This window comes from Theropithecus gelada, chromosome 16 (assembly GCF_003255815.1).
Source record: "Theropithecus gelada isolate Dixy chromosome 16, Tgel_1.0, whole genome shotgun sequence".
In the NCBI taxonomy this organism is placed as follows: Eukaryota; Metazoa; Chordata; class Mammalia; order Primates; family Cercopithecidae; genus Theropithecus; species Theropithecus gelada.
The window spans coordinates 31199028-31224226 of NC_037684.1; the positions used below are offsets into that span (position 1 = coordinate 31199028).

Below are 25199 nucleotides of genomic sequence, written 5' to 3' on the forward strand. Positions count from 1 at the left end.
GGGGGGGGGAGAAGGGGAGGGCCCGGGGGGGGGGTGTTCGGGGGGGGGGACGCCCGGCCCCCCGCCCCCCCGGCGGGGAAACAGACCCGGACCAAAAGAAAAAAAAAAAAAAAAAAAAAAAGAAGAAGAAGCAATGATACAAGTTTGTGCAAGGCTTTTCTACTGTAAAGGAATCCTCTTCTCTTTTTTTCTCTAGACATTTTGTCCTTTTGTTCCTTTATATTCATGGTTTTGTATCTTGGCCACAGCTTTCCAGGCTAAATAACTGTGATTCTTTCTGCATTGATTGATCTGAGATATTTTGCATACTTATTGGTCTGGAGAAATTTTCTGTAAGAGACCTCAAAGCATATCTTGGTTTATTTTAGTTCTGCAGGAGGCAAGAAGCCTGCTAAGTGCTACTTCTGGACACTGACTATTGATGATATGATGCTTTCTCTTGATTGATGGTTCTCCTCTCTTCATTCTCCAGATATGACTCCCTGCATGTCTCCTCTGCCACATGACAGTCCTTTAATAGAGAAGTCAGGCTTGGGGCAGATAGAGGAAGAGAGTGAAGGGACAGGATTTAAAGCACTTCCTGGTAAGGGATTAAATATTTGTAAAGTATTTACATCCTTCCTTTCCATACCATACTCTATTTTACAGCTATCCCCTACTGACCTTACTTAGCATGTAAATGGGCTTTCTTTCTATAGCATCTCATGTTTTGCCTCACCTTCACGTGGCACAGATAGCAGCTATTCCTTGGTTTAGTTTTAGCATGGGTAATGACTGGTGAACATTCCTCAGCACTTTAAACACTAAGTGCAGACAAGGTTCATATGTCTTTCAGATTCTACAGTGTCAGTAAAGAGAAAGACTCAGAACATTGCTTCTGTGGAGGAAGCAGAAGAAGACCTGAGTGGGACCCAGTTTGTGTGTGAGACAGTAATCCGATCCCTTACCTTGGATGCTGCCCCAGACCACAACCCTCCTTGCAGACAGAAATCCTTGCAGAGTGAGTGTCCTTGCATTTCCCCCACCTAGCAGGGTGACACCTGAATCGTGACTGCCAGACTTGATGAGTTAGATGTGCTCTTCTTCACTGAGAGTGAAAGGAGAGTGAATCTTTGTTAGAAATTCTGATCTTGTTTGTGTCTTTAGACTCTACATATGCTACCTGACTGTTCTAATTAGAGCATCAGGAGCAAAGAAGCCACCATACTCCTTTTTCCGTCTTCTCGGGCAGAATTACAGCTGCACTCCACAGTGGAATAGCAGCCAGTTGTGCTGCCTGGATTCTGCAGTAAGGAATCTTCCTGTAATTTGACAGAGCTCCTTAGCAAAGACCCCTCTGGGTAGCTGAGTTGTCTGCTTTCTCCAAGGGCAGCAGTCCCAGAAACAGTGGATAGAAACAGGAGTACCAAACAAAGTTTCTCAAGGTTAAATTCTGCTGTAATAAATGCCTTTATAGGCCGGGCACAGTGGCTCACGCTTGTAATCCCAGCACTTTTAGGAGGCTGAGGTGGGTGGATCACTTGAGGTCGGGAGTTCGAGACCAGCCTGACCAACATGGAGAAACCCCATCTACTAAAAATACGAAAAATTAGCCGGGCGTGGTGGCTACATGCCAGGGATTACATGCCTGTAATCCCAGGTACTTGGGAGGCTGAGGCAGGAGAATCACTTTAACCCGGGAGGCAAAGGCTGTGGTTAGCTGAGATTGCGCAGTTGTACTCCAGCCTGGGCAACAAGAGTGAAACTCCATCTCAAAAAAAAAGAAAAAGGAATAAATACCTTTATAACAGAAACTTCTAGGTATCAAATAGAACCAATAGCATATATTTTAAGAAGTATCCAAAAATTCAAATAATACTGTGTCAAAATAATATTGGAGAATCTCTTTATCTATTATAATGAAATTTGACCTATATCTTTAAATATTATTTATCTTACTTTTGTTTAAAATACACATGTAAGGCCAGGCGCAGTGGCTCACGCCTGTAATCCCAGCACTTTGGGAGGCTGAGTTGGGCAGATCACGAGCTCAGGAGTTCAAGACCAGCCTGACCAACAGGGTGAAACTCCATCTCTACTAAAAGTACAAAAATTAGCTGGGCGTGGTGGCGTGTACCTGTGATCCAGCTACTCAAGAGGCTGAGGCAGGAGAATTGTTTGAACCTGGGAAGCAGAGGTTGCAGTGAACCGAGATTGCGCCACTGCACTCCAGCCTGGGTGACAGAGCGAGACTCCATCTAAAAAAATAATAATAAGACAGTGGCTCATGCCTGTAATCCCAGCACTTTGGGAGGCTGAGGTGGGTGGATCACAAGGTCCGGAGATCGAGACCATCCTAACACAGTGAAACCCCGTCTCTACTAAAAATACGAAAAATAAGCCAGGCATGGTGGCAGGTGCCTGTAGTCCCACCTAATCAGGAGGCTGAGGCAGGAGAATGGCGTGAACGCGGGAGGCGGAGCTTGCATTGAACCAAGATCAAGCCATTGCACTTCAGCCTGGGCAACAGAGTGAGACTATGTCTCAAATTAATCAGTCAATCAAGCAAACAATCAATCGTGCATATCTTTATATGTTTTTCCACATGTGTGTACAAATACATAACAAAAAGGTCTGGAAAGACAATACCAAAATATTCAGCTGTTATTCTGATAGGATTTATGAGTAATTTTTTTTTTTTTTTTGAGATAAAGTCTCACTCTCACCCAGGCTGAAGTGCGGGTAGCAAGTTTATGGCTCATTACAGCCACAACATTCTGGGCTCCCCCCACCTCAGTTTCCCAAGCAACTGGGACCACAGCCACATGCCACCACACTGAGCTAAATTTTTTTTTTTGTAAAGATGGGATTTCACCATGTTGCCCAGGCTGGTCCTGAACTCCTGAGCTCAAGCAGTCTGCCCACCTTGGCCTCCCCAGGTGCTGGAATTTTAGGCGTAAGCCACCACACCTGGCCTGGATAGCTTTTTTTTTTTTTTTTTTTTTTTTTTTTTTTGAGACAGAGTCTCTCTGTCACCCAGGCTAGAGTGCAGCGTCGCAATCTCGGCTGACTACAACCTCCACTTCCCAGGTTCACGCCATCCCCCTGCCTCAGCCAGCCGAGTAGCTGGGACTACAGGTGCCTGCCACCACACCCGGCTAATTTTTTTGTATTTTCAGTAGAGATGGGATTTCAACATGTTAGCCAGGATGGCCTTGATCTTCCAACCTTGTGATCCGCCCACCTCGGCCTCCCAAAGTGCTGGGATTACAAGCATGAGCCACCACGCCTGGCCCTGGGTAGCTTTTTTTTTTTTTTTGAGACGGAGTCTTGCTCTGTCGCCCAGGCTGGAGTGCAGTGGCCAGATCTCCGCTCACTGCAAGCTCCGCCTCCCGGGTTCGCGCAATTCTCCTGCCTCAGCCTCCCGAGCAGCTGGGACTACAGGCGCCCGCCACCTCGCCCGGCTTATTTTTTTTGTATTTTTAGTAGAGACGGGGTTTCACCGTGTTAGCCAGGATGGTCTCGATCTCCTGACCTCGTGATCCACCCGTCTCGGCCTCCCAAAGTGCTGGGATTACAGGCTTGAGCCACCGCGCCCGGCCAGGTAGCTTTTTTATACCCTTTCTTACCCCCTCAAACATGATTGGCCAGTTTTCTCCCATGATTGCATCATCTTTGTAAAGAAGAGGAGGAGAATAGGCATGTAATCCTGCAATACTCGTCTCCTAACTTTTTTTATAGCATTGTTAGTTAGTGTATCCATTTTGGTTTAAACTCTACCTCAGTGTATTAACCATCACATGAAAAGGAAAAGGGAAGGGATGGAGCTGCCTCCTTTTGTGATTCATAGAACTTTTTGGAAGCCTGGGTGTTTCTGCCTACCTTGTTTCTGTGAGCTTTGATTCTATTTTGTTTTGCATAGTCTTCAACCTTAGAATGTGGTCATAGTTCCAGAACCAGCCCTTCTCGCTAGTTCTTCCCTCTCCTCTGGCTTTCATAATTCTATCTCATGATCCACAAGGCTTTACCAAGTAAGGATAGTACTTAGGCCTGCTTTTAGCTTCCACCTTAAAATGGGTTGCTTTCATCCTTTAGTGAAATTTGCCTTGCCTGAAGAAGGACCACTTGGAGATGAGAGGGAGGAGATTGTCCATATCACTGAGGAAGAAGCTGTCATGGAGGAGGAGGAGGAAGAGGAGGAGGAGGAGGAGGAGGAGGAGGAGGAGCTCAAAGATGAAGTTCAGAGTCAGTCCTCTGCTTCCTCAGAGGATTACATCATCATCCTGCCTGAGTGCTTTGATACCAGCCGCCCCCTGGGGGATTCCATGTACAGCTCTGCACTCTCACAGCCAGGCCTGGAGCGAGGTGCTGAAGGCGAGCCTGGGGTTGAGGCTGGGCAGGAACCAGCTGAGGCTGGGGAGAGACTTCCTGGAGGGGAGAACCAGCCACAGGAGCACAGCATAAGTGACATCCTCACGACCTCACAGACTCTGGAAACAGTGCCCCTAATCCCAGAGGTAGTGGAGCTTCCACCGCCACTGCCCAGGTACCACTCACAGCCCCCTCAGCTGGGGTGTTCTTCAGAGGTGAAATAAAGAGTGAGAGGAACCGACCTGATCTCAAAAACCTGTTTTTTCCTCAGTATGGGAAGAGACTATTTTCCATAGTAAAGTCTGAATTTAGATGAATAAAGGTTGTATTTCCCAGTATTTGTGGATTCTGGATTTAAAGAAATATTTGTTTTAGTTGGCCTTAAATTATCTGAGTATAGTCTATCTGCTTATATTTTGATTACTGAGAGCTGGTTTTGTTTTTTGTTTGTTTTTGTTGTTGTTGTTGTTGTTGTTTTTGAGACAGGGTCTCACTGTTGCCCAGACTGGAGTTCTGTGGCACAATCTTGGCTCACTGCCACCTCTGCCTCTGAAGCTCAAGCAATCCTCCCACCTCAGCCCCCTGAGTAGCTGGGACTATAGGCATGGGCCATGATACCCAGCTGATTTTTATATTTATTGTAGAAGTGGGGTTTTGCCATGTGCCCAGGCTGGTCGTGAACTCCAGCCTCAAGCAATCCACCCGCCTGGGTCTCCCAAAATGCTGGGATTACAGATGTGAGCCACTATGCCTGGCTGAGAGCCAGTTTGTAAACACAAACATCCCTGGACCTTCCCTCCTTGTTTTATTGACTCTTCAGTAAAGGCAGCAAAAACTCTACCCAAACAGCCATAATTAGGAAGTTAAATCCATTATGGGAAAAAACACTAAAAAACCAAACAAATTGTTTTCAATTCCCTGGTGAATCTATCTGAATCATTCTTATCCTAATAGTAGGGAAAATGCTGGAGCCTTGCCTATAATGTAAACCATTCTCCCCAAAAGCTAGTCATTTCCATTTATTGACACCACTTGATGTAGGTAGGGACATGAACAGACTGAAGCCAACATTTCTAGCTTGGCTGTGGCTAAAGAGGAAAACGGGGTACAATGTAGCCCTTATGATGGAACCCTAAATCCAGACATGTGATTTGGATCAGAAATGTGAAGCCTCTGTAGAGAACTTGGCACTGCTGTGCTGTGTTTACTATTTCTCCACTAATGCCATAAGTGTCTTTTCAATTTACTTTCCATATTGTGTCTTTCTGAAAGGAGCCCTCCTTGTGTACATCATCATGGTTCCCCAGGAGTGGATTTACCAGTTACCGTATCAGAAGTTTCTTCAGTCCCTGATCAGATCAGAGGAGGTAATGATCAGCCTAAGCTTTTTCTCTTTTTCTCTGTTCCTGTCTAATGGAAACCAGGTATAAATAGCCTCTCTGTCTTCGTGATTCTTGGCGGTTTTTAGAAACTTGCCCTTCACAGGCTGAGCATGGTGGCTCACACCTGTAATCCCAACACTTTGGGAGACCAAGGCAGGCAGATCACAAGGTCAGGAGTTTGAGACCAGCCTGGCCAACATAGTGAAACCCTGTCTCTACTAAAAAATAGCAAAAATTAGCCGGGCATGGTTGTGGGTGCCTGTAATCCCCGCTACTTGGAGGCAGAGGTTGGAGTGAGCCGAGATCGTACCATTGCTCTAGCCCAGGCAACAATGCGAGATTCCATCAAAAAACAAAAAGAAAAAACAACTTGCCCTTCACTGTCCATGATCCTCCTGCATACTCTAATTTCTATTCTCTGGCTGAATATATTGTTAGACCTCACAGAGGCAGTGGAAAGAACACAGGCTTTGGTGCCAAACTAATCTAAGTTCCAGCTCCATCTCCACCTTTCCTGACTAGCAGTTCAGCAGGTTTCTAATGGCTGTGAGTCTGTTTTCTTACTACAAAATATATTAGTGCATTGGGATTATAGAGTTGATTTTTCTGATTCAATAAACAGTCATCTTGCATTGCATTTCTGGACAGTTTCTCCTTATCACTTAAACTACCCTTAAAACTTCCCAAATACTTAAAAAAAAAAAAAAAAAAGACTTCAAACACTGATCTGATTGCCACCTGCCTCAATAATAGCCTTGCTTGAGTTAGGAAACACTAGGTGCTTATGGATGCTACATCTAACCAATAGCTCTTTTGCTTTTAGAGCCCAGAGGCTCATCAGGACTTGTAAACAGCAGACAGAAGAGCTATGACCACTCAAGGTAACAACCTTGTACAGTCTCTTTCAGAAGCAGGTGGATATCCTAGTATTCCTTCTGCTTAAAATAGCCCTTCACAGCATATACCCATCTTCAGAGGGCAGAGAAGGGGAACTCTTGTTCCTTCTTGTTCTTATTTCTTCTCAAGCCTTTGAGCAACACTAAACAAAGGGCTAAAGCGGATGTTTAAGAGTGTTCTATTTGAGAGGCCGAGGCAGGTGGATCATGAGGTCAGGAGTTCGAGATCAGCCTGGCCAACATAGCGAAACCCCGTCTCTACTAAAAATACAAAAATTAGCTAGGCATGGTGGCGGGTGCCTGTAATCCCAGCTACTCAGGAAGCTGAGACGGGAGAATTGCTTGAACCCAGGAGGCGGCGGTTGCACTGAGCTTAGATCGCGCCATTGCACTCCAGCCTGGCTGACAAGTGAAATGACGTCTGGAAAAAAAAAAAAAGAATGTTTTATGTTCCAGACAAAGTAATGTCCCCAAATTATCTCACCCTTAGCACAGGGGAAAAGGTAGAAAGGTTAAGCCCAGTATACATCTAAATAATTTTTTCTTGGACCTACCTGGTTCTCTGTTCCCACTCATATTAGGCCAGTGTCCAGAAAATCACATTTCCTTTGCAAGGTGTTTTCTCTGAGAGAATAACTGAGCAGACAGACTGTTGATATCCTGGTGTGTCCTCAATCACATTAATTTTCAGCTAGGAGTGAGAGCCGTCATGGTTACCAGAGTCGTGCGTTTCCTGCAGTGCCCATATCTTGCACCAGTAGAGCTGGGCCCTCCATCAAACCATGATCTGTAGCTATAAAGCTGATATGAAAGCAATCGTGTTCTCTTTTTACATCTGATTTTTCTCTCTTAAGGAAATCTTATTTTCTTTCAAGGATTAGAGCCCAGATTATCTTGTAAAAAGGTAATGATTTGTGTTTCTTTGGGGAGATAATTTGGTTTTCTTCTACAGGCACCATCATGGGAGTAGCATTGCTGGAGGACTGGTGAAGGGGGCTTTGTCTGTTGCTGCCTCTGCATACAAGGCCCTGTTTGCTGGGCCACCCGTCACTGCACAGGTCAGTGTGTGTGTCTGTTTTATTTTCCTGAATCTCAACTCCATGTCACCAGTGAAAGTGGTGGCATCTGGGTTGAAGAATAACATGGCATTGTGGAAAGGGCATAGGCTTTAGATTTAGTCTTTGGTTAACACACAACTCTGCCACTTTCTTTTTTTTTTTTTTTTTTTGAGACGCGGTCTTGCTCTGTCGCCCAGGCTAGAGTGCAGTGGCGCAATCTCAGCTTACTGTAAGCTCCACCTCCTGGTTCACGCCATTCTCCTGCCTCAGCCTCCCAAGTAGTCGGGACTACAGGCGCCTGCCACCACACCCGGCTAATTTTTTGTATTTTTTTTAGTAGAGACAGTGTTTCACCGTGTTAGCCAGGATGGTCTCAATCTCCTGGCCTCATGATCTGCCCGCCTCGGCCTCCCAAAGTGCTGGGATTACAGGCGTGAGCCACCACACCCGGCCAACTCTGCCACTTTCTAACTATATGACTTTAGCCAAATTACTTACGGGAAAGAAAGAGATGAATCTATTGTTGATGATCTATTAATATTTTCTATGGAGAGAAGCTGTTCCAGGTGTTGGCACTATGGCATGAATAAAACACCAGTTCTTGGCCAGGTATGGTGGCTCTTACCTGTAATCCTAGCACTTTGGGAGACCAAGGTGGAAGGATTGCTTGAGCCCAGGAGTTTGAGACCAGCCTGGCCAACATAGTGAGACTCCCATCTCTACAAAAAATTCAAAAATTAGATAAGTATGGCCAGGTGCGGTGGCTCATGCCTGTAATCCCAGCACTTCGGGAGGCTGAGGCGGGCAGATCACGAGGTCAGGAGATTGAGACCATCTTGGCCAACATGGTGAAACCCTGTCTGTACTAAAAATACAAAAATTAGCGGGGCATGGTGGCACGTGCCTGTAATCCCAGCTACTCAGGAGGCTGAGGCAGGAGAATTGCTTGATCCCGGGAGTCAGAGCTTGCAGTGAGTCGAGATGGCGCCACAGCACTCCAGCCTGGTGACAGAGCGAGACTCCATCTCAAAAAAAGAAAAAGATAAGTATGATGGCATGCACCTGTAGTCCCAGTTACTTGGGAAACTAAGGTGGGAGGATCACTTGAGCCCAAGAGGTTGAGGCTGCCATGGTGAGCCACAATGGAGCCATTGCACTCCAGCTTGGGTGACAGAGGGAGACCCTGTCTCAAAAAGCAACAACAGGCCGGGAGCGGTGGCTCAAGCCTGTAATCCCAGCACTTTGGGAGGCTGAGGCGGGCAGATCACCTGAGGTCAGGAGTTTGAGACCAGCCTGACCAACATGGTGAAACCCTGTCTCTACTAAAAATACAAAAATTAGCCAGGCGTGGTGGCAGGCGCCTGTAATCCCAGCTACTCAGGAGGCTAAGGCAGGAGAATCACTTGAACCCAGGAGGCGGAGGTTGCGGTGAGCCAAGATTGTGCCATTGCACTCCAGCCTGGGGGACCAGAGTGAGACTCTGTCTCAAAAAAAAAAAAAAAAAGACTCTGAATCTTGCCTAAGAACTATGGGAAACAAGTGAGGTGCATGGATACTTAAAGTACATGAAGTACATAAAGATACTATGTTGGCCGGGCGCGGTGGCTCACGCCTGTAATCCCAGCACTTTGGAAGGCTGAGGCGAGCGGATCACAAGGTCAGGAGATCGAGACCATCCTGGCCAACATGATGAAACCCCGTCTCTACTAAAAATACAAAAATTAGCTGGGCACGGTGATATGTGCCTGTAATCTCAGCTACTTGGGAGGCTGAGGCGGGAGAATCACTTGAACCCAGGAGGTGGAGGTTGCAGTGAGCCGAGATTGTGCCACTGCACTCCAGCCTGGGCAACAGAGCGAGACTCCATCTCAAAAAAATAAAAAGATACTATGCCTGTGCTATCAGACAGATGAAACACTTCAGCCTGGTGTGCCCAACTAAGGCTTTCTGGTAAATGATGCCTGAACTGAGTCCTAAATGACAGAGTAAATGTTCATCAGGAAAGAGGGAGAGAAAGATCATTATAGACGGTGTAGCCAGTAAAAACGACTTGGAAATGTGAGCATGGAGTGTGAATCTGGTCTGAGAAGAAGAGTAAGACGAAAAAAGACCAGCTGGGCTTGGTGGCTCACACCTGTAATCCCAGCAGGTTGGGAGGCCGAAGCGGGTACATTATTTGCGTCCAAGAGTTCAAGACCAGCTTGGGCAACAGGGCAAAACCCTGTCTCTACTAAAACTATAAAAAATTAGCTGGGCATGGTGGTATACGCCTGTGGTCCCACATACTCAAGAGGCCGAGGTGGGAGGATCACTCCAGCCCGGGAGGCAGAGGTTGCAGTGAGCTGAGATCGCACCACTGAACTCCAGTATGGGCGACAGAGTGAGACCCTGTCTCCAAAAAAAAAAGGCCGGGCGTGGTGGCTCACACTTGTAATCCCAACACTTTGGGAGGCTGAGACAGGTGGATCATGAGGTCAGGAGTTCGAGACCAGCCTGACCCACATAGTGAAACCCTATCTCTACTAAAAATACAAAAATTAGCTGGGCGTGGTGACTTGCCTGTAATCCCAGCTACTCAGGAGGCTGAGACAGGAGAATCGCTTGAACCTGGGAGGCGGAGGTTGCAGTGAGCCGAGATTGCGCCACTGCACTCCAGTCTGGATGACGGAGCGAGACTCCGTCTCAAAAAAAAACAAAAAAAAGGAAATCCCTAAGAGAATCCACATGTTGGTGGAAAGGAAGGGTAGAAAAGATAATTAAGAGATGAAAATGGCATAACTTTGAGATGATGATTAAGTGGCTAAAAAGAAGTCAAGGATAGGCTAGGCACAGTGGCTCACATCTGTAATTTCAGCACTTTGGGAGGCCAAGGTGGGCAGATCACTTGAGCTCAGGAGTTCAAGACCAGCCTGGGCAACATAGTGAAACCCTATCTCTACAAAAAATACAAAAAAACTAGCCAGACTTGGTGGTGCACACCTGTAGTCCCAGCTACTCGGGGGACTTAGGTGAGTGAATAGCTTGAGCCCCAGAGGCAGAGGTTGCAGTGAGCTGAGATCATGCCATTGCACTCCAGCCTGGGCAACAAAGCCAGACACTATCTTGGGGTGGGGTAGGGGAAGTCAAGGATAAATCCTAAATTTCTGGTTTAGTACCATTTATTAAGATAAGACATGCTGGGAAGGATGTATTTGAGCAGAAGAGAACTAGGTCAGTTTTGCTGGACAGTGTTGAGTTTGTGGCATATCCAGGTAAAGGTAAAGATATCCAGAGTGCAGCTGGATATATAGTTGTCCCTCAGTATCTATGGGGGTTGACTCCAGGACCCCCCATGGGATACTGAAATCCATAGATGCTTAAGTCCCTTATATAAAATAGTGTAGTATTTATATATAACCTAGGCATATCTTCTTGCTTACTTGTTTAGTTTTAGTTTTTTAGAGACAGGGTCTTGCTCTGTTGTCCAGGCTGGAGTGCAGCCTAGAACTCTTGGGTTCAAGCAATCCTCTCACCTCAGCCTCTTGAGTAGTAGGGACTACAGGTGGGCACCACCATTCCTGGCTAGTTTTTTAAAAATATTTTTGAAGAGATGGGGTTTCACTATGTTGCCCAGGGCAACTAACTCCTGGCCTCAAAACAATCCTCCCACTTCAGCCTCCCAAAGTACTGGGATGACAGGCTTGAGCCACTGCATCCAGCCCATCTCATATACTTCATCTCTACGTTACTTACAATACCCAATACAATGTAAATGCTATATAAATAGTTGTTATACTGTATTGTTTAGGGAATAATGACAAAAAAGTCTGTACGTGTTCCTTTTTTTCTCCCCAAGTATTTTCAGTTCTTAGTTGATTGATCCATAGATGAGGAACCCACAGATATGGCAGGCCAGCTGTATCCATCGAGATCACAGGGGAGGGATTTGGCCTGGTGATACAGGCTTGAGAGTCACTTGCCTACAGATTATAGCAGGAGCCATCTGATGGGATGAGGTGTTGCAGGAATAATGGGGAAAGCAAGAAGCAACCTTTAAGGATCAGGGAAAGGAATACTCTGAAAGAAAACTGGGAACTAGGGGGAAAATGAAGAGAGAGGCTGGAACTTAGGGAAGGTTGTTTTTTTTTTTTTTGAGACGGAGTCTCACTGTGCTCCCAGGCTGGAGTGCAGTGGCGTGATCTCGGCTCACTGCAAGCTCTGCCTCCCGGGTTCACGCCATTCTCCCGCCTCAGCCTCCCAAGTAGCTGAGACTACAGGCGCCCGCCACCGCGCCCGGCTAGTTTTTTGTATTTTTAGTAGAGACGGGGTTTCACCATGTTAGTCAGGATAGTCTCGATCTCCTGACCTCGTGATCCACCCGCCTCGGCCTTCCAAAGTGCTGGGATTACAGGCTTGAGCCACCGCGCCCAGCCTAGGGAAGGTTGTTTTAATGAGGAGGACATGGTCAACAGTGTTAGACGCTACAGAGGGATGTGAACCGGTGGTGAGTGGAAGTATGCCACACTTTCAAATAGCTAGGCTACAGCAGGCAGAAGCTAGGATACATAAGACAAGAGGAAACATTTTTAAAGTTGGGTGAGACTTTAGAGATGGGCAAGCCAGTAGTGAAAGAGGTTAACAATAAAGATGAGAGACAGATTGGAGATGGAGAAAGATTTTTGAAGTGGTGAGAGGTAATGAGATACAATGCAAGGTACATTCCATTAATCTGCAAAGGAGGATGGATAATCTATTCTGAAATAAGAAGGTAGAAGGGAACAGTGGAATCAGATGTGGAGGGAAATGCTTAACATGTTTGCATACTGTTCTCATCTTTACATACTTTCTCAACAACCCTGCAAAGTAGGAGGTATGATATATCTTCAGTTCATAAAGTAATCAGTAGCACAGTTGGTTAGTAAATGGAAGATTAGGGTTTGAGTCTAAGCCTGTCTGTCTCCAAAGTTAATAATCTTTCTGCTATACAGCTTCAGTATCCCCAGTCTGTGAAATTATGATAACAGAACCAGAGGCCAGGCGAGGTGGCTCACATCTATAATCCCAGCATTTTGGGAGACCAGAGTTCAAGGATCACTTGCGCCCAGAAGTTCAAGACCAGCCTGGGCAACGTAGGGCAGACCTCATCTCTAGTAAAAAATTTAAAAATTTGCCAGGTGTGGTAGCGCGGACCAGTGGTCCCAGCTACTTGGAAGGCTGAGGCAGGAGGTTCATTTGAGCCCAGGAGGTTGAGGCTGTAATAAACTGTGTTCACACCACTGCACACCAGCCTGGGGAACAGAGTGACACCCTGTCTCAAAAACAAACAAAAAAACAAGGGTTTAAGGATTTAGGAAGGTAATGCTTCCACCATAGGGCTTGAATGAATGAATGTTAACTTCCTCTTACCTATTCTTTTTTTTTTTTTTTTTTTTGAGACAGAGTCTCACTCTGTTGCCCAGGCTGGAGTGCAGTGGCGCAATCTCAGCTCACTGCAAGCCCCACTTCCCGGGTTCACGCCATTCTCCTGCCTCAGCCTTCCGAGTAGCTGGGAATACAGGCGCCTACCACCATGCCCGGCTCATTTTTTGTATTTTTAGTAGAGACAGGGTTTCACCATGTTAGCCAGGATGGTCTCGATCTCCTGACCTCGTGATCTGCCTGCCTCGGCCTCCCAAAGTGCTAGGATTACAGGCGTGAGCCACTGCGCCCAGCCCTTCTTACCTATTCTTTTGGAGGAGAAAAAATCAAGAAGCCTTCCCAGGTTGTAATTTCCCAAGCGGTTTTTTTTTTTTGTACAGCTCCTCTGCATATCTGACAAAATTTCCCATAGCATCTTTCAGTAACACTTTTATCTTGCTCATACTTGCCCCATCATCACAATGACATTTATGTTCACAGGGTCTCCGGGGCTTGCTGTCATTCCTTCATCTGGCCGAAACATGCTTCTTCCTGAAAGTTCCCCGTGAAGCATTCTCCTAGTTCTAAGTAGTTCATTAGCTCCCCGGTTTCCCTTTTCTCCTCCTTCAAGTACACACATAACTAATCTAAAACAGGGTCTTCCCAGTCGGAACCGTTGGTATCAAGTACACAGGAGTGCCATAGCCTTGAATCTAATTACCTAGTACTTTGAATAAATCTGGAAAGTCTGGTATGCTTACAAGATGATACAAATGTATAAAATAAACATTTAAATTATACAGTTTTTTTTTTTTTTTTTCCTTTGCTTGTCTCTACACAGCCAATAGTTTCTGAAGATCAGACAGCAGCCCTGATGGCCCATCTCTTTGAAATGGGATTCTGTGACAGGCAGCTGAACCTACGGCTGCTGAAGAAACACAATTACAATATCCTGCAGGTTGTAACGGAACTTCTTCAGATAAACAACAATGACTGGTACAGCGAACGCTATTGAGGAGTGACCTTGTATTAAATAACTGCCTGCTGCTCAGAGATGATCTTTATTCTGTCATTGGGGTATGGGGTAGAAGCCCTTGCTTATTTTTAATCTGATGAATCTGTGTAAGCCCATCGTTGAGTTACCAAGACAATACCTGTTATAGTATTTTGGGAAGCAAGTTAAAGACCAGAACTTAAATTTTCACTTTAGACATTGGATGAATAGTATGAAGACAGTTTTTCAGTTGATTTGGATAAAACTATTTTAGTGCATTGACAAGTATAACTTCAACTTCATATAGAACCATTTTTCTTTCTGCTTTTATTGAAGTTGAGTGTTTTTCTTTGATTAATGTGGATTTTTTATGGGGATATCTGTTAATTTTCAGGTTTTGAAAGACATTAACCTCATAAGTTGTTTTTAAGAATTATTCTCATAATTTCTGTAACCCAGCTCAAGCTTCATAGCTATTTGGCATTAAAATAACACCCAGAGCATGATAGAAATGTTGTTACTCTTCCTCTCTCAAGGAGAAAGTAATTTTCCTGCAAGACTTAATAGTTGGCACCGTTGCTTTCTAAAGACTCCGTGGTGCATTCAAGAGTACCCAACTTCAAGGGAATCTCTGCATTTCAATGAAAGGAGGAAGAGTGTGCTGATAAACCCACCAGCACCTATTGAGCAATGTCTATTATAGTAATTTTGCATACATTTTTATTTAAGGGAAAAAATTTAGGTAGTGTGAAATATTTTGCTAATCTCGTAGAAAAGGAAAAAATCCTTCTGTTATTTAAAGGGAAAAGTAAATTTAAGTTACCTTTTTTCTTAATGTCAGGGCAGATCTTATTTTACAGTACAGTGGGGGAAATAGAAACATGTGAAAGGCAAAAGGCAGGCTCCTAAATTAATGTCAGTAAAGTTCAGGGTGGGCAAATGAGTGTGTGTGAGGTATAGGAAATGCTGATGACTTCTTTAATGCTTGAAGTCCGTTCAGAGGTATCCAGCCCTAGAAAGCCTAGAACAGGAAGAGGCAGCTGGTATTGTGCAAAACTTGGATGGGGGCAAAGTTGCTGAAAAAGTTTTGGTTTAACCCCAAGATAAGTGGGAAGGAGCTTGTCCATGGACCCAGGTTCTCACTCTGTTTACAGAAGGGAGTTGAGTACAGTTGGTGAAGGAAGAGGTAACAAAAAATGCTAAATATTTTATCCATGAAAATGACTTCCAGAAAAGGAAGAATATGAATTCCAGACCGAAGGGGAAAAGATAGTTAAAATAGTATTATCTAACCTGGTTGGTATTTGTAATGAATGGTGATTTTAATTAGTCATTAGCCATAATGATGTTTATTTACAGTATAACTCCTGAATGCTACTTAAATAAACGAGGATTCAAACTGCAAGCCAACCAGGCCGTTCATTATTTAAAACATTTTAATCGGGGCTTCCGGGCAGAAGGTGGAGCGGCAGGGTGTGTGTAACTGGATTGATGGGCGGGACCTGTCTTGACCATCGGAGCTTTATAGTCGAGGGCCAGGAGGGCCCGGGTTGTCCTCTCCGTTGCACTTGTACATAACCACCTAAAGAATGGTGAAATAAATGTTCTTCGAAATTCCTATCCGGACTGGCCAGTCCTTGCGGAAGCAGCGTCCGGGCCCTCGGGTAACGTTTGAAGAGCTGGGAGCGTCTCTGGTTGCTGCGTGGCGAAGGGGCGGTCCGGGGGACGAGGGGGTGGGCCTTTAGGGGCTGGGGCGGGACTTCCCTGGGCACTGAGTCAAAGCTTGAGGGGAGTGTCCGCTCCCGCACTTTCGATTCTGCTTGCTGCCGTTTCTGTCGCTGCAGTCGTCCGCGGGTAAGACCCTCCCTAGACACTCTATTTACTTACTTTATCTTTCGGAGGTCAAGACACCTCCTGTTGCCGCCGCCTCGCCCAACACACAGGCGCCCCCTGCACGCGTAGTAAGCTTGACTAACGGCCTCTGGGTGGGTGTGGTGGGACTTGAAATCCTCCCTTAATGAAGTCACACCTTCTCCGTCCGCGCCCACCGGGTCGGCCCGTGGCAGAGCCCTCATGTAGCCCAGGAATCGGCTTGGCCCTTCGGGGAGGTCAGCGTCTTCGCTATCCCCACTCTCCAGTGCGGCACATTCGCTCCCCTAGGACTCCGGCCGGTTGCCGGCCCCACGCCGTGTTTCTCCTCCCCACCACCGCCCAGCTCAGCCCAGTCCAGTCCACTCTGCCGTTAGAGGCCCTTCTCCCCAAAGACGCACGTCAGAAGTCTCGCCCTCGTGCAGCTGAGGAGCCTGGGATCCCAGACCTGAACCAGGTGACTCGCACTATTTTAGTCCAGAAAGATCTGTGTGGCTCACTTGCCGGCCTCGTTCTGCCACACAGAGTCCAGATTTAGCCTTGACTTTTCCTAGTGAAAAACAGACTCTGGTATCACTATGACCTCCTCAGGCTTTCTTACCCCGCCTCAGAAAGCAGTGAGGTGTCTGCTTTCTCCCAGGGCTTCCTTAGATAGGGGTCTTAACCACACCTGTGACCAGTCTGGCCTCTTCTCTGCTTGTTTCGAAGAATCTCTTTTCTGCCCTATCCAACTTCCTTCCCTTGAACTGAATGACAGCTCAGCAACTTTTCCAGAGAAAAATTAAATGCTCTGCCAATCATTTATGGAAGTTCCTTAAAGTGAAATAACTTCTGCTTTTCTTTTGTTTTCCCTTTTGTAGGCAGATTGGTCTCTTTTAAAATAATGAAAGGAGTTGAAATGCGTTGAGACTTCTGAAAGTCCCGTGTAACCACCCAATTTTTCACACCCTATCTTCCTTAGACTTGAGCTTGCTTAAACTGTGGTGGGGCTCCTTGCCAGTCTTGAGAACCTCAAACCAAAATTACATTTGGTGTCAGTGCTTAGCACTGAACTTTGGTCTTTTCTCATTAGTGAAACCCCTGCCTCCGAAGAATGGGTAAGACGTTTTCACAGTTGGGCTCTTGGCGGGAGGATGAGAACAAGTCAATCCTGCCCTCCAATCCAGCCATTGGCAGCCAGGCTGTCAGCTACTTCAGCACCGGTAGCAGCAAGTCTCTTTGTTCCTGTGTGCCTTGTGAAGGAACTGCTGGTGCCAGCTTTGTGACTTGTCCCACCTGCCAGGGCAGTGGCAAGATTCCCCAAGGTGAGTGGCCCACGGCTCTGGAAATACCCTGGAGTCCAGGGAAAGTTCTTAGCCTATTGGCCTGGGGCAGCCCCTCTGAGTCTCCTTGGATGGGGTTAGATCTGCTCCCAGCTCTTGACCTCCCAGTCTCAGGCTGGCCAGGGAGATACTTAACTATCTTTGGGTTCCCTGCAAAAACCTGCCCTCCTTCCCTGGTTGTATTCCCCAGCCCCTTGTGGGAAAGAGGGGTTCTAGCCACTGTGCTCCTAAGCAACACTGTATGTCTTAGGATTCATTCAGTTCAGGAAGTTAGAAATTACCTTTCCAAAGATCCTGGGCATCTCTGATTTGCTGGTGACTTTCAGAGATTCTTCATACCTATTAGTGGAAATCTCACTTCCATTCTAGAGATGGCAAAGCTGACCTGCCAACTTTGGTAGCAGAGTCCAGTGCTTCTAGTTCTGCTCTGGGGCAGAGGCAGCATGCTTCTAACATTGCTCCGGCCAGGCGCGGTGGCTCAAGCCTGTAATCCCAGCGCTTTGGGAGGCCGAGACGGGCGGATCACGAGATCAGGAGATCAAGACCATCCTGGCTAACATGGTGAAACCCCGTCTCTACTTAAAAATACAAAAAACTAGCCGGGCGAGGTGGCGGGCGCCTGTAGTCCCAGCTACTCGGGAGGCTGAGGCAGGAGAATGGCGTAAACCCGGGAAGCGGAGCTTGCAGTGAGCTGAAATCCGGCCACTGCACTCCGGCCTGGGCAACAGAGCGAGACTCCGTCTCAAAAAAAACAAAACAACAACAACAAAAAAACATTGCTCTATGGTGTGGGTGGAGGCGTGCTTCTGGGAGGCTGGCACAGGAAATATTTGTGACAGTTGCATCTTTGCCCTCCCTCTCACCTTCTCTCTCTCTAGAGCTGGAGAAGCAGTTGGTGGCTCTCATCCCCTATGGGGACCAGAGGCTGAAGCCCAAGCACACGTAAGCCCCTCTTCCTCCCTCAGCTCCACAAGCCATCGCCCATGGGGGCTGTTCCCTTTGTCTCCCCTGTTTTGATCCCCCCTAATATATTCCTATTAGTTCTTCCATAGAAAGCCTGAGCCTCAGAGATACCACCTCCTTACGTCCAAGAATTTTTTCCTGATTTAGAAGCTCCTGGACCGGGTGTGGTGGCTCATACCTGTAATCCCAGCACTTTGGGAGACCAAGGCAGGCAGATCACTTGAGCTCAGGAGTTCAAGACCAGCCTGGGCAACATGGTGAAACCCCATCTCTACCAAAAAAAGAAAAAAGTAGCAGCAGCAGCAGCAGATGTCACTTGAGGACACCAGGTGGCCTTCCTTAAGCATCACTGCTTCCAGGAAGCATGGCACCCTCTCCAAGACAGGAAGGATCTGGTAGCTCTGCAAGTCCTCCCAGGAAGGAGGGAACAAGCATGTGGCCCTGGCTGCAATTGATTTGAAAACATTATTTTTCTTAAGCAGCTCCCTTGCTGAGGCAGTTCAGACTTGCTTGTTCTTCTCCCAGTAGAGGTGAAAAACCTATTTTCTGCTGTTCTGGGATACTTCAGAACCTCAGGCAGCCCTGGGGCCTACTGTGTTTGTGATCTGAGTCTATCTGACATGGAACTCCCTCAACCTCCTCCTAAGGTCCTGGTGTCAACCTGGGAGTCACCACCAAGCCGAACCGTCTCCGCCACCCCACTATACCAGAATTAGAAATCAGGCTGGGCATGGCCGGGCGCGGCGGCTCACGCCTGTAATTCCAGCACTTTGGGAGGCCGAGGTGGGCGGATCACGAGGTCAGGAGATCGAGACCATCCTGGCCAACATGGGGAAACCCCGTCTCTACTAAAAATACAAGAAAATTAACTGGGCATGGTGGTGGACGACTGTAGTCCCAGTTACTCGGGAGGCTGAGGCAGGAGAATGGTGTGAATCCGGGAGGCGGAGCTTGCAGTGAGCTGAGATCACGCCACTGCACTCTAGCCTGGGTGACAGAACAAGACTCCGTCTCAAAAAAAAAAAAAAAAGAAATCAGGCTGGGTGTGGTGGTTCATGCCTATAATTCCAGCAGTTTGGGGAGGCCAAGACAGGAGGATTACCTGAGGTTAGGAGTTCGAGGCCAGCCTGACCAACATGGCAAAACCCCATCTCTACTAAAAAATACAAAAATTAGCTGAGCGCAGTGGCAGGTGCCTGTAATCCCAGCTACTTGGGAGGCTGAGGCAGGAGAATCCCTTCAACCCAGGATGTTGATCGCGCCACTGCACTCTAGCCTGGGTGACGGAGCAAGACTCCATCTCAAAAAAAAAAAAAGAAAAAAAAGAAATTAGCCGTGCCCATCATAAGATCCTAACAAAGTACTTATCTCTTTAATGCGTATCTGAATTTTGAATTAGATGGATGGATAGTGTCCTGTTCTGAATGTTAAAATTCAGAACTTCCAAATATGGACTTATTTCTTCTAGTGATAATAACTAGCATTCATCATGCTTTTGCCATGTGCAGGGACCTGTGATTAGTATTTTTTCATATATTAGCCGATAACAAATTCTATGAGGTCAGTACAATTATCTGCCTTTTACCAACAAGGAAACTGAGACTTAAGGAGATTAAGTGGGCTGCTCCATGTTATTGGGTCAATGGGAACAGAGAGCTGGGAGTGGAAACCAGGCTGCCTGCTTGCCAATCCTGTGCCCCTACTCATTCCGGGCCACATCTGGGGAGCTAAATGATGTTGGGGTAGTGTGCAGGGGAAAGCCTGGTGTATGGAGAGGAGTGTCTGAACCTCCTCCCCGAGTTTCTTTGGTGTTCAGACTTTTCCATTCCTCCATCCTGGATCCTGCTTTCACACAGGAAGCTCTTTGTGTTCCTGGCCGTGCTCATCTGCCTGGTGACCTCCTCCTTCATCATCTTTTTCCTGTTTCCCCGGTCCGTCGTTGTGCAGCCTGCAGGCCTCAACTCCTCCACGGTGGCCTTTGATGAGGCTGATATCTACCTCAACATAACGGTGGGTGGATGCCCTTGGGCTGCAACCCCTCCTTCCCAGCAATACTTCACTGTAAACTTTGTCCAGCGTTGTGACTCTGGGCATGGGAAGCCAGGGATCTTATGGCACCCAGAGGGTGTTGGGAGCCTGAAGAGAAGTAGGAGCAACCATGAGCTCCATGACAGATCGTAAAGGTTGGGACTCTACACAGTAAGGGGTCAGAATCTGGACCAGATAGATAAATCATAGGGGTGGAGTGGGGTGACAGTGCCTGAGACTCTCTGGATGGACAGGACTGAATGGTAAGAAGTCATACAGGGTGGGCCTGGATCCTGAGCCAGCTTAACTTCGTAAAGATCCCTCACCATTCAATGCCCCTCCACGGGGCTCCTGGTTTTGATCCTCTGCACCTGAAGCTTGTCATGGTAGATGGGGCTTAGGCCAGACAGCCAGGCTTTCGCAACTGTTTGGCTTTTCCTAAGGATGGGCCATCTTCAGTCCTCCTTTCCCTTGTCTTCATCCCCAGAATGTCTTAAACATCTCCAATGGCAACTACTACCCCATTACGGTGACACAGCTGACCCTCGAGGTTCTGCACCTATCCCTCGTGGTGGGGCAGGTTTCCAACAACCTTCTCCTACACATTGGCCCTTTGACCAGTGAACAGGTGACTCCCCTCTCCCTGGCCAGCCCTGCCCACCAGCGTGTGGATGTGTGGTGGTGGGAAAGGGGCAACTGGAGTTGGGGCTAACCCTGTGCCCATTTGGTTGACAGATGTTTTACGCAGTAGCCACCAAGATACCGGATGAAAACACGTAGTGAGTACCCCTTGATCTCTTCTTCCCTAGCCGCTTGCCTGGCTTAGGAACCCACTTAATACCCACCAGCTTTCCTGATTGCTTAGCAGATTCTTCAGCCAGCATGTGGACTGCCCTCCCATGGCCAAGGATGTAATAAGCAAGGGTTCAGGGTCCCCAGCCTCTGCTTGTTTGGACCTTGATTAGAATGAAAAACAGGCTGGAATTTGGTTAATCTCTACAATATGTAACCTTGGGCTCTTCAGCCTGCATTGCTGAGGAAGATGAATGTTTTGTTTTTCTCCTGAGGAGGGGTCCAGCATGTGCCTGGGCCAAGTGAGCGGAGGTCAGAGTGATAGTGCAGCCACGCTGCCACACTGACCTGAAGGGTGGGAAAGGGTGGAAGTGGCATATTGGGGGCACCTGATGGAAGGAAGGGGTTGTGTGGGGTAAGGAAACTGGGACCTGCAGGCATCTTCTGAGCTGACAGGTTGCTCCATGTGACATGTGGTCCCACGTTGTCTTTTCTTCTCTCTCAGCAAAATCTGTACCTGGCTGGAAATCAAAGTCCACCATGTGCTTTTGCACATCCAGTAAGTAGAGCTTGGAGCTCTGGTGTCCCTGCTCTCACTTCTGACTTCAGTTTCACTCAGCTCCACCTTCTGGGCAGAGTCATGCAAGCTGACCCCATGAATCTTTGTTGGCTCTTGGGAAGAGCAAGTCTAGCCCCTTTTCTAAGTCTCACCTTGCCTATAAACTATTAGGGGCAACAGGCATAGGGCTGTCTGGAAGCTGCTGGAAAACAGGTGGGGCAGCTGTCCCAGGTACCTTGGCAGAGTGGGGAGCCAGAGGGAAGGGAAAAATGAGGGAGCCCCCAACTCTCCACCCCCAGACAGTATAATGGGGCCGGAGCTTTCATTTTCCTTCCAGCCATGGCAACAAGGCCTGCTTCCTCTCCAGGGGCACCCTGACCTGCTCATACCTGAGCCATTCAGAGCAGCTGGTCTTCCAGAGCTATGAGTATGTGGACTGCCGAGGAAACGCATCGGTGCCCCACCAGCTGACCCCTCACCCACCATGACCTGTCTGCTGTCCCTGTACTCCAGGCACCTGCAACCCTGGTCTTTATCTCCCACAACTCCCTGGTGACTAAGGAAGGACTACAGAGGCTTTGCCAAAGGAGAAGCCCTGCTTCATCACACCCTTACCTCCCACCCGCTCAGGAAGCTTGCTTTGAAGTTAACTTCATACACACACACTCATATCCTCCAATTTCCCCCAGATTCTTTCAGGGGCTGCCATCAGATTCTGCCCTTGGTTAGTCTTTTTTTTTTTTTTTCTCGGTAGAGACAGAGTCTCACTGTTGGCCCAGGTTGGTCTTGAACTCCTGGGCTCAAGCGATCTTCCCTTCTTGGCCTCCCAAAGCACTTGGATTACAGATGTGAGCCACTGTGCCTGGCTGGTCTTTCTTCAGGAAAATCTGACCTGGCATCTTCTTGAGGCACCTTAGATTCCCTGGAGTGGCACCTGGCCTTTCTGTACTGAGCACCTGGTGAGTCTGAAGGGGCCATTTCACCCCAGCTCCATCAGGGCTGGCCGTCCTGTCTGAATGGGGAGAGAGCTGTAGTTTTATCTGGCTTTTAAAACATAGACCTGCCGGCTGGGCGCAGTGGCTTATGCCTGTAATCCCAGCACTTCGGGAGGCCGAAGCGGGTGGATCACTTGAGGTCAGGAGTTCATGACCAGCCTGGCCAACATGGTGAAACCTTGTCTCTACTGAAAATGCAAAAATTAGCCGGGTGTGGTGGCGCGCGCCTGTAATCTCAGCTACTCCGGAGGCTGAGGCAGGTGAATCACTTGAAACCGGAAGGCAGAAGTTGCAGTGAGCCAAGATCATGCCACTGCACTCCAGCCTGGGCAAAAGAGCAAAATCTGTCTCCAAAAAAAAAAAAAAAGAGACCCTTTTCAAGTTTTCTACTCTCTGATAAGAAAATTTGGGGACATCCAGTGCCATCTCCAAGGACTTTCTGGGGATCATAGATGCTTTCCCGTGCCTGTCTGCTTTGACCATGTGAAAAAGTGACAGTCTCTCTCTCTCTGGTAACTTGTCTGCCACCCATCTGAGAGATGAGCCAAGGCCCCTTAGCCCTCTGTCCTTTCTGGTTATTGACTGTCCCTGGTTCCTAGGAAGACAGCTGTTCTCCAGCTAAAGCTTCTCTCTATAAAGCAGTTTCACTATTCTTTTCATAGCAGGAGCCAAAATAGTAGAGGAGGGGAGGGAGGCACCTGGCACTCTGTGGGTCTGCACAGGAAAAACAGAGCCAAAGGCAGAATCATTGTATAAGATATTTATTGAAGGAGAACCTGTAAGTCCACATCCTGAGCCCATGTGAGTAGACACAGGCAGGTCAAACGGTGGGCCCAGCTGCTCTCATCTGAAAGCCTGCAGGAGATGAAGCTATCAGTATCCAGCTGAGGCTGCTGGGTTCTGTTCCACCACCACCTTAGCACCAGGGCCCACTCTGGTCCCAGAGGCCTCATCCTTCCTTGGGCTTTGACAATGTGGAGCAGCACATCGGCAGGGACTGGTCTAGACCCTCCCTTTCCTGTCACTCAGCTAGGGCTAAGCCCCAGATAAACCCTGGTTTCCCACTGTCTCCTAGTAGAAAGGTTTCTGTACTTTAGCAGAACAGGAAGGATATTTGCTCATTAAAGGTGGCTTGGTCTTACAGCTGGGTGCAGTGGTATACACCTGTAGTCCCAGCTACTCAGGAAGCTGAGGTGGGAGGATCTCTGGAGCCCAGGAGTTCAAGTCTTACAAGAGCAGCAACATTAGCAAGACCCTGTTTTAAAAAAAAAGAAGCCGGGCATAGTGGCGTGCGCCTGTAATCCCGGCTACTCAGGAGGCTGAGGCAGGAGAATCACTTCAACCCGGGAGGCGGAGGTTGCAGTGAGCCAAGATCGCACCACTGCACTCCAGCCTGGGCAACAAGAGAGAGACTCTCTTTAAAAAAAAAAAGATGAGCAGGGAAAGCTAAATTTGAAGTAGGATGCATGGAAAGAGGGAGAAGTGGTGACAGAACTTGGTAACTAGGGGAACAAGGGGAAGGAAGGAGACTGTGCTGTCTCCAAGCTGAGGTCAAGGTGGTGCTGGCAAGAGCGCAAAAGTCCAAGGAAGCCAAGCTGGAGCTGCTGTGTATAGACTGCCAAATGTGGAGTATTTATATTGTATTCAATAAACTATACTTAAGAATATTCAAAAAAGTCTCCTGGGAGTGGGAAGGGCACTAGTGAATACTCCCTAGGATACTCCTTATTTCACAAACTTCTTTTTTTTTTTTTTGAGACAGTTTCACTCTGTTACCCAGGCTGGAGTGCGGTGGTGTGATCTTGGCTCAGTGCAAACTCTGCCTCCTGTGTTCAAGCAATTCTCGTGCCTCGACTCCCTGAGTAGTTTTGGTTACAGACATGCACCACCACACCCAGCTAATTTTTGTATTTTTAGTAGAGACAGGGTTTCATCATGTTGGCCAAGCTGGTCTGAAACTCCTGGCCTCAAGTGATCCACCTGCCTCGGCCTCCCAGAGTACTGGGATTACAGGCATGAGCCACTGCACCTGGCCGAAACTGTAATGTTCTAACGGACAGCAAGGTCTCTTCCCCGGGCCTCTGGGCCGCTGATGATATGTCCTGCCCTTCTGTTTTCCATGAGATTGCTCACAGGATCTCACTCTCTTCCTCTTGCTCCCATTATGTATCTCTAAAGTCTCTTCCAATTTTACTATTCCTGTTCTGTGCTGTTATCTTCCCCACCATCCCGTTATCTTCCCCAGCTGCTCTCATCAGGAAATTTCGTGGGTTGCACTGAAATGGCCCCTTCAGACCAAAGGCAATGCTATGTAGGCTACAATGAAATACCCAGCTAATCCCTTGGATGGGGCTTGTGATTGAGGTGACTGAGGCAGCCTTTCTCAGCATGGAGGAAGAAAGGCCTTCGCAGGGCTTGCACCTTCCTGAAGTCTAACACCCAGGGTCTCCCAGCCCTACCCACTCCTTCACCTTGGGCTGGTGAATCTCTTGGTTGTCGCTAGATGGAGAGGCTGAGAGCCAGGAAGGAAGAGGGCTGTGGGTTTTAGAAGGCAAACCTCCCTCCCCGTCCCAGGGTCAAGTGTCATGTTCCTGAGGCTATAGCCCCCACTTTCC

The 25199-nt window shown here is 47.7% G+C and overlaps 2 protein-coding genes across 12 annotated transcripts in view; both read left to right on the forward strand.

Annotated features, from left to right (window-relative positions):
• NBR1 (NBR1, autophagy cargo receptor) overlaps window positions 1-15676 on the forward strand; it is a 53922-nt gene extending 38246 nt beyond the window's left edge. For 5 of the 6 annotated variants that reach the window (XM_025363321.1, XM_025363323.1, XM_025363322.1 and 2 more), the window contains 7 exons: window positions 473-583; window positions 836-1000; window positions 4075-4525; window positions 5623-5717; window positions 6556-6613; window positions 7581-7686; window positions 13904-15676. In XM_025363321.1, the coding sequence (XP_025219106.1) occupies window positions 473-583; window positions 836-1000; window positions 4075-4525; window positions 5623-5717; window positions 6556-6613; window positions 7581-7686; window positions 13904-14077 (1160 nt within the window). In that variant the 3' untranslated portion in view covers window positions 14078-15676. The remainder of the gene's footprint in view (window positions 1-472; window positions 584-835; window positions 1001-4074; window positions 4526-5622; window positions 5718-6555; window positions 6614-7580; window positions 7687-13903) is intronic. The other variant, XM_025363324.1, reaches the window with a different exon arrangement.
• Window positions 15677-15758: 82 nt separating this feature from the next.
• Window positions 15759-24260, forward strand: TMEM106A (transmembrane protein 106A). 6 transcript variants are annotated; one of them, XM_025363332.1, is made up of 10 exons: window positions 15865-15910; window positions 16195-16382; window positions 16998-17022; window positions 17167-17229; window positions 18126-18189; window positions 20067-20220; window positions 20726-20866; window positions 20974-21017; window positions 21536-21589; window positions 21957-24260. In XM_025363332.1, the coding sequence occupies exons 3-10, from the start codon at window positions 17019-17021 to the stop codon at window positions 22075-22077; spliced, it is 645 nt and encodes a 214-aa protein (XP_025219117.1). In that variant the 5' UTR covers window positions 15865-15910; window positions 16195-16382; window positions 16998-17018; the 3' UTR covers window positions 22078-24260. The 6 variants fall into 6 exon arrangements, with proteins under 6 accessions (XP_025219111.1, XP_025219113.1, XP_025219115.1 ...); XM_025363331.1 differs by having other exon boundaries at window positions 16217-16382; XM_025363326.1 differs by having other exon boundaries at window positions 15759-15910; window positions 16217-16382; window positions 16998-17229.
• The last annotated feature ends 939 nt before the right edge of the window (window positions 24261-25199 follow it).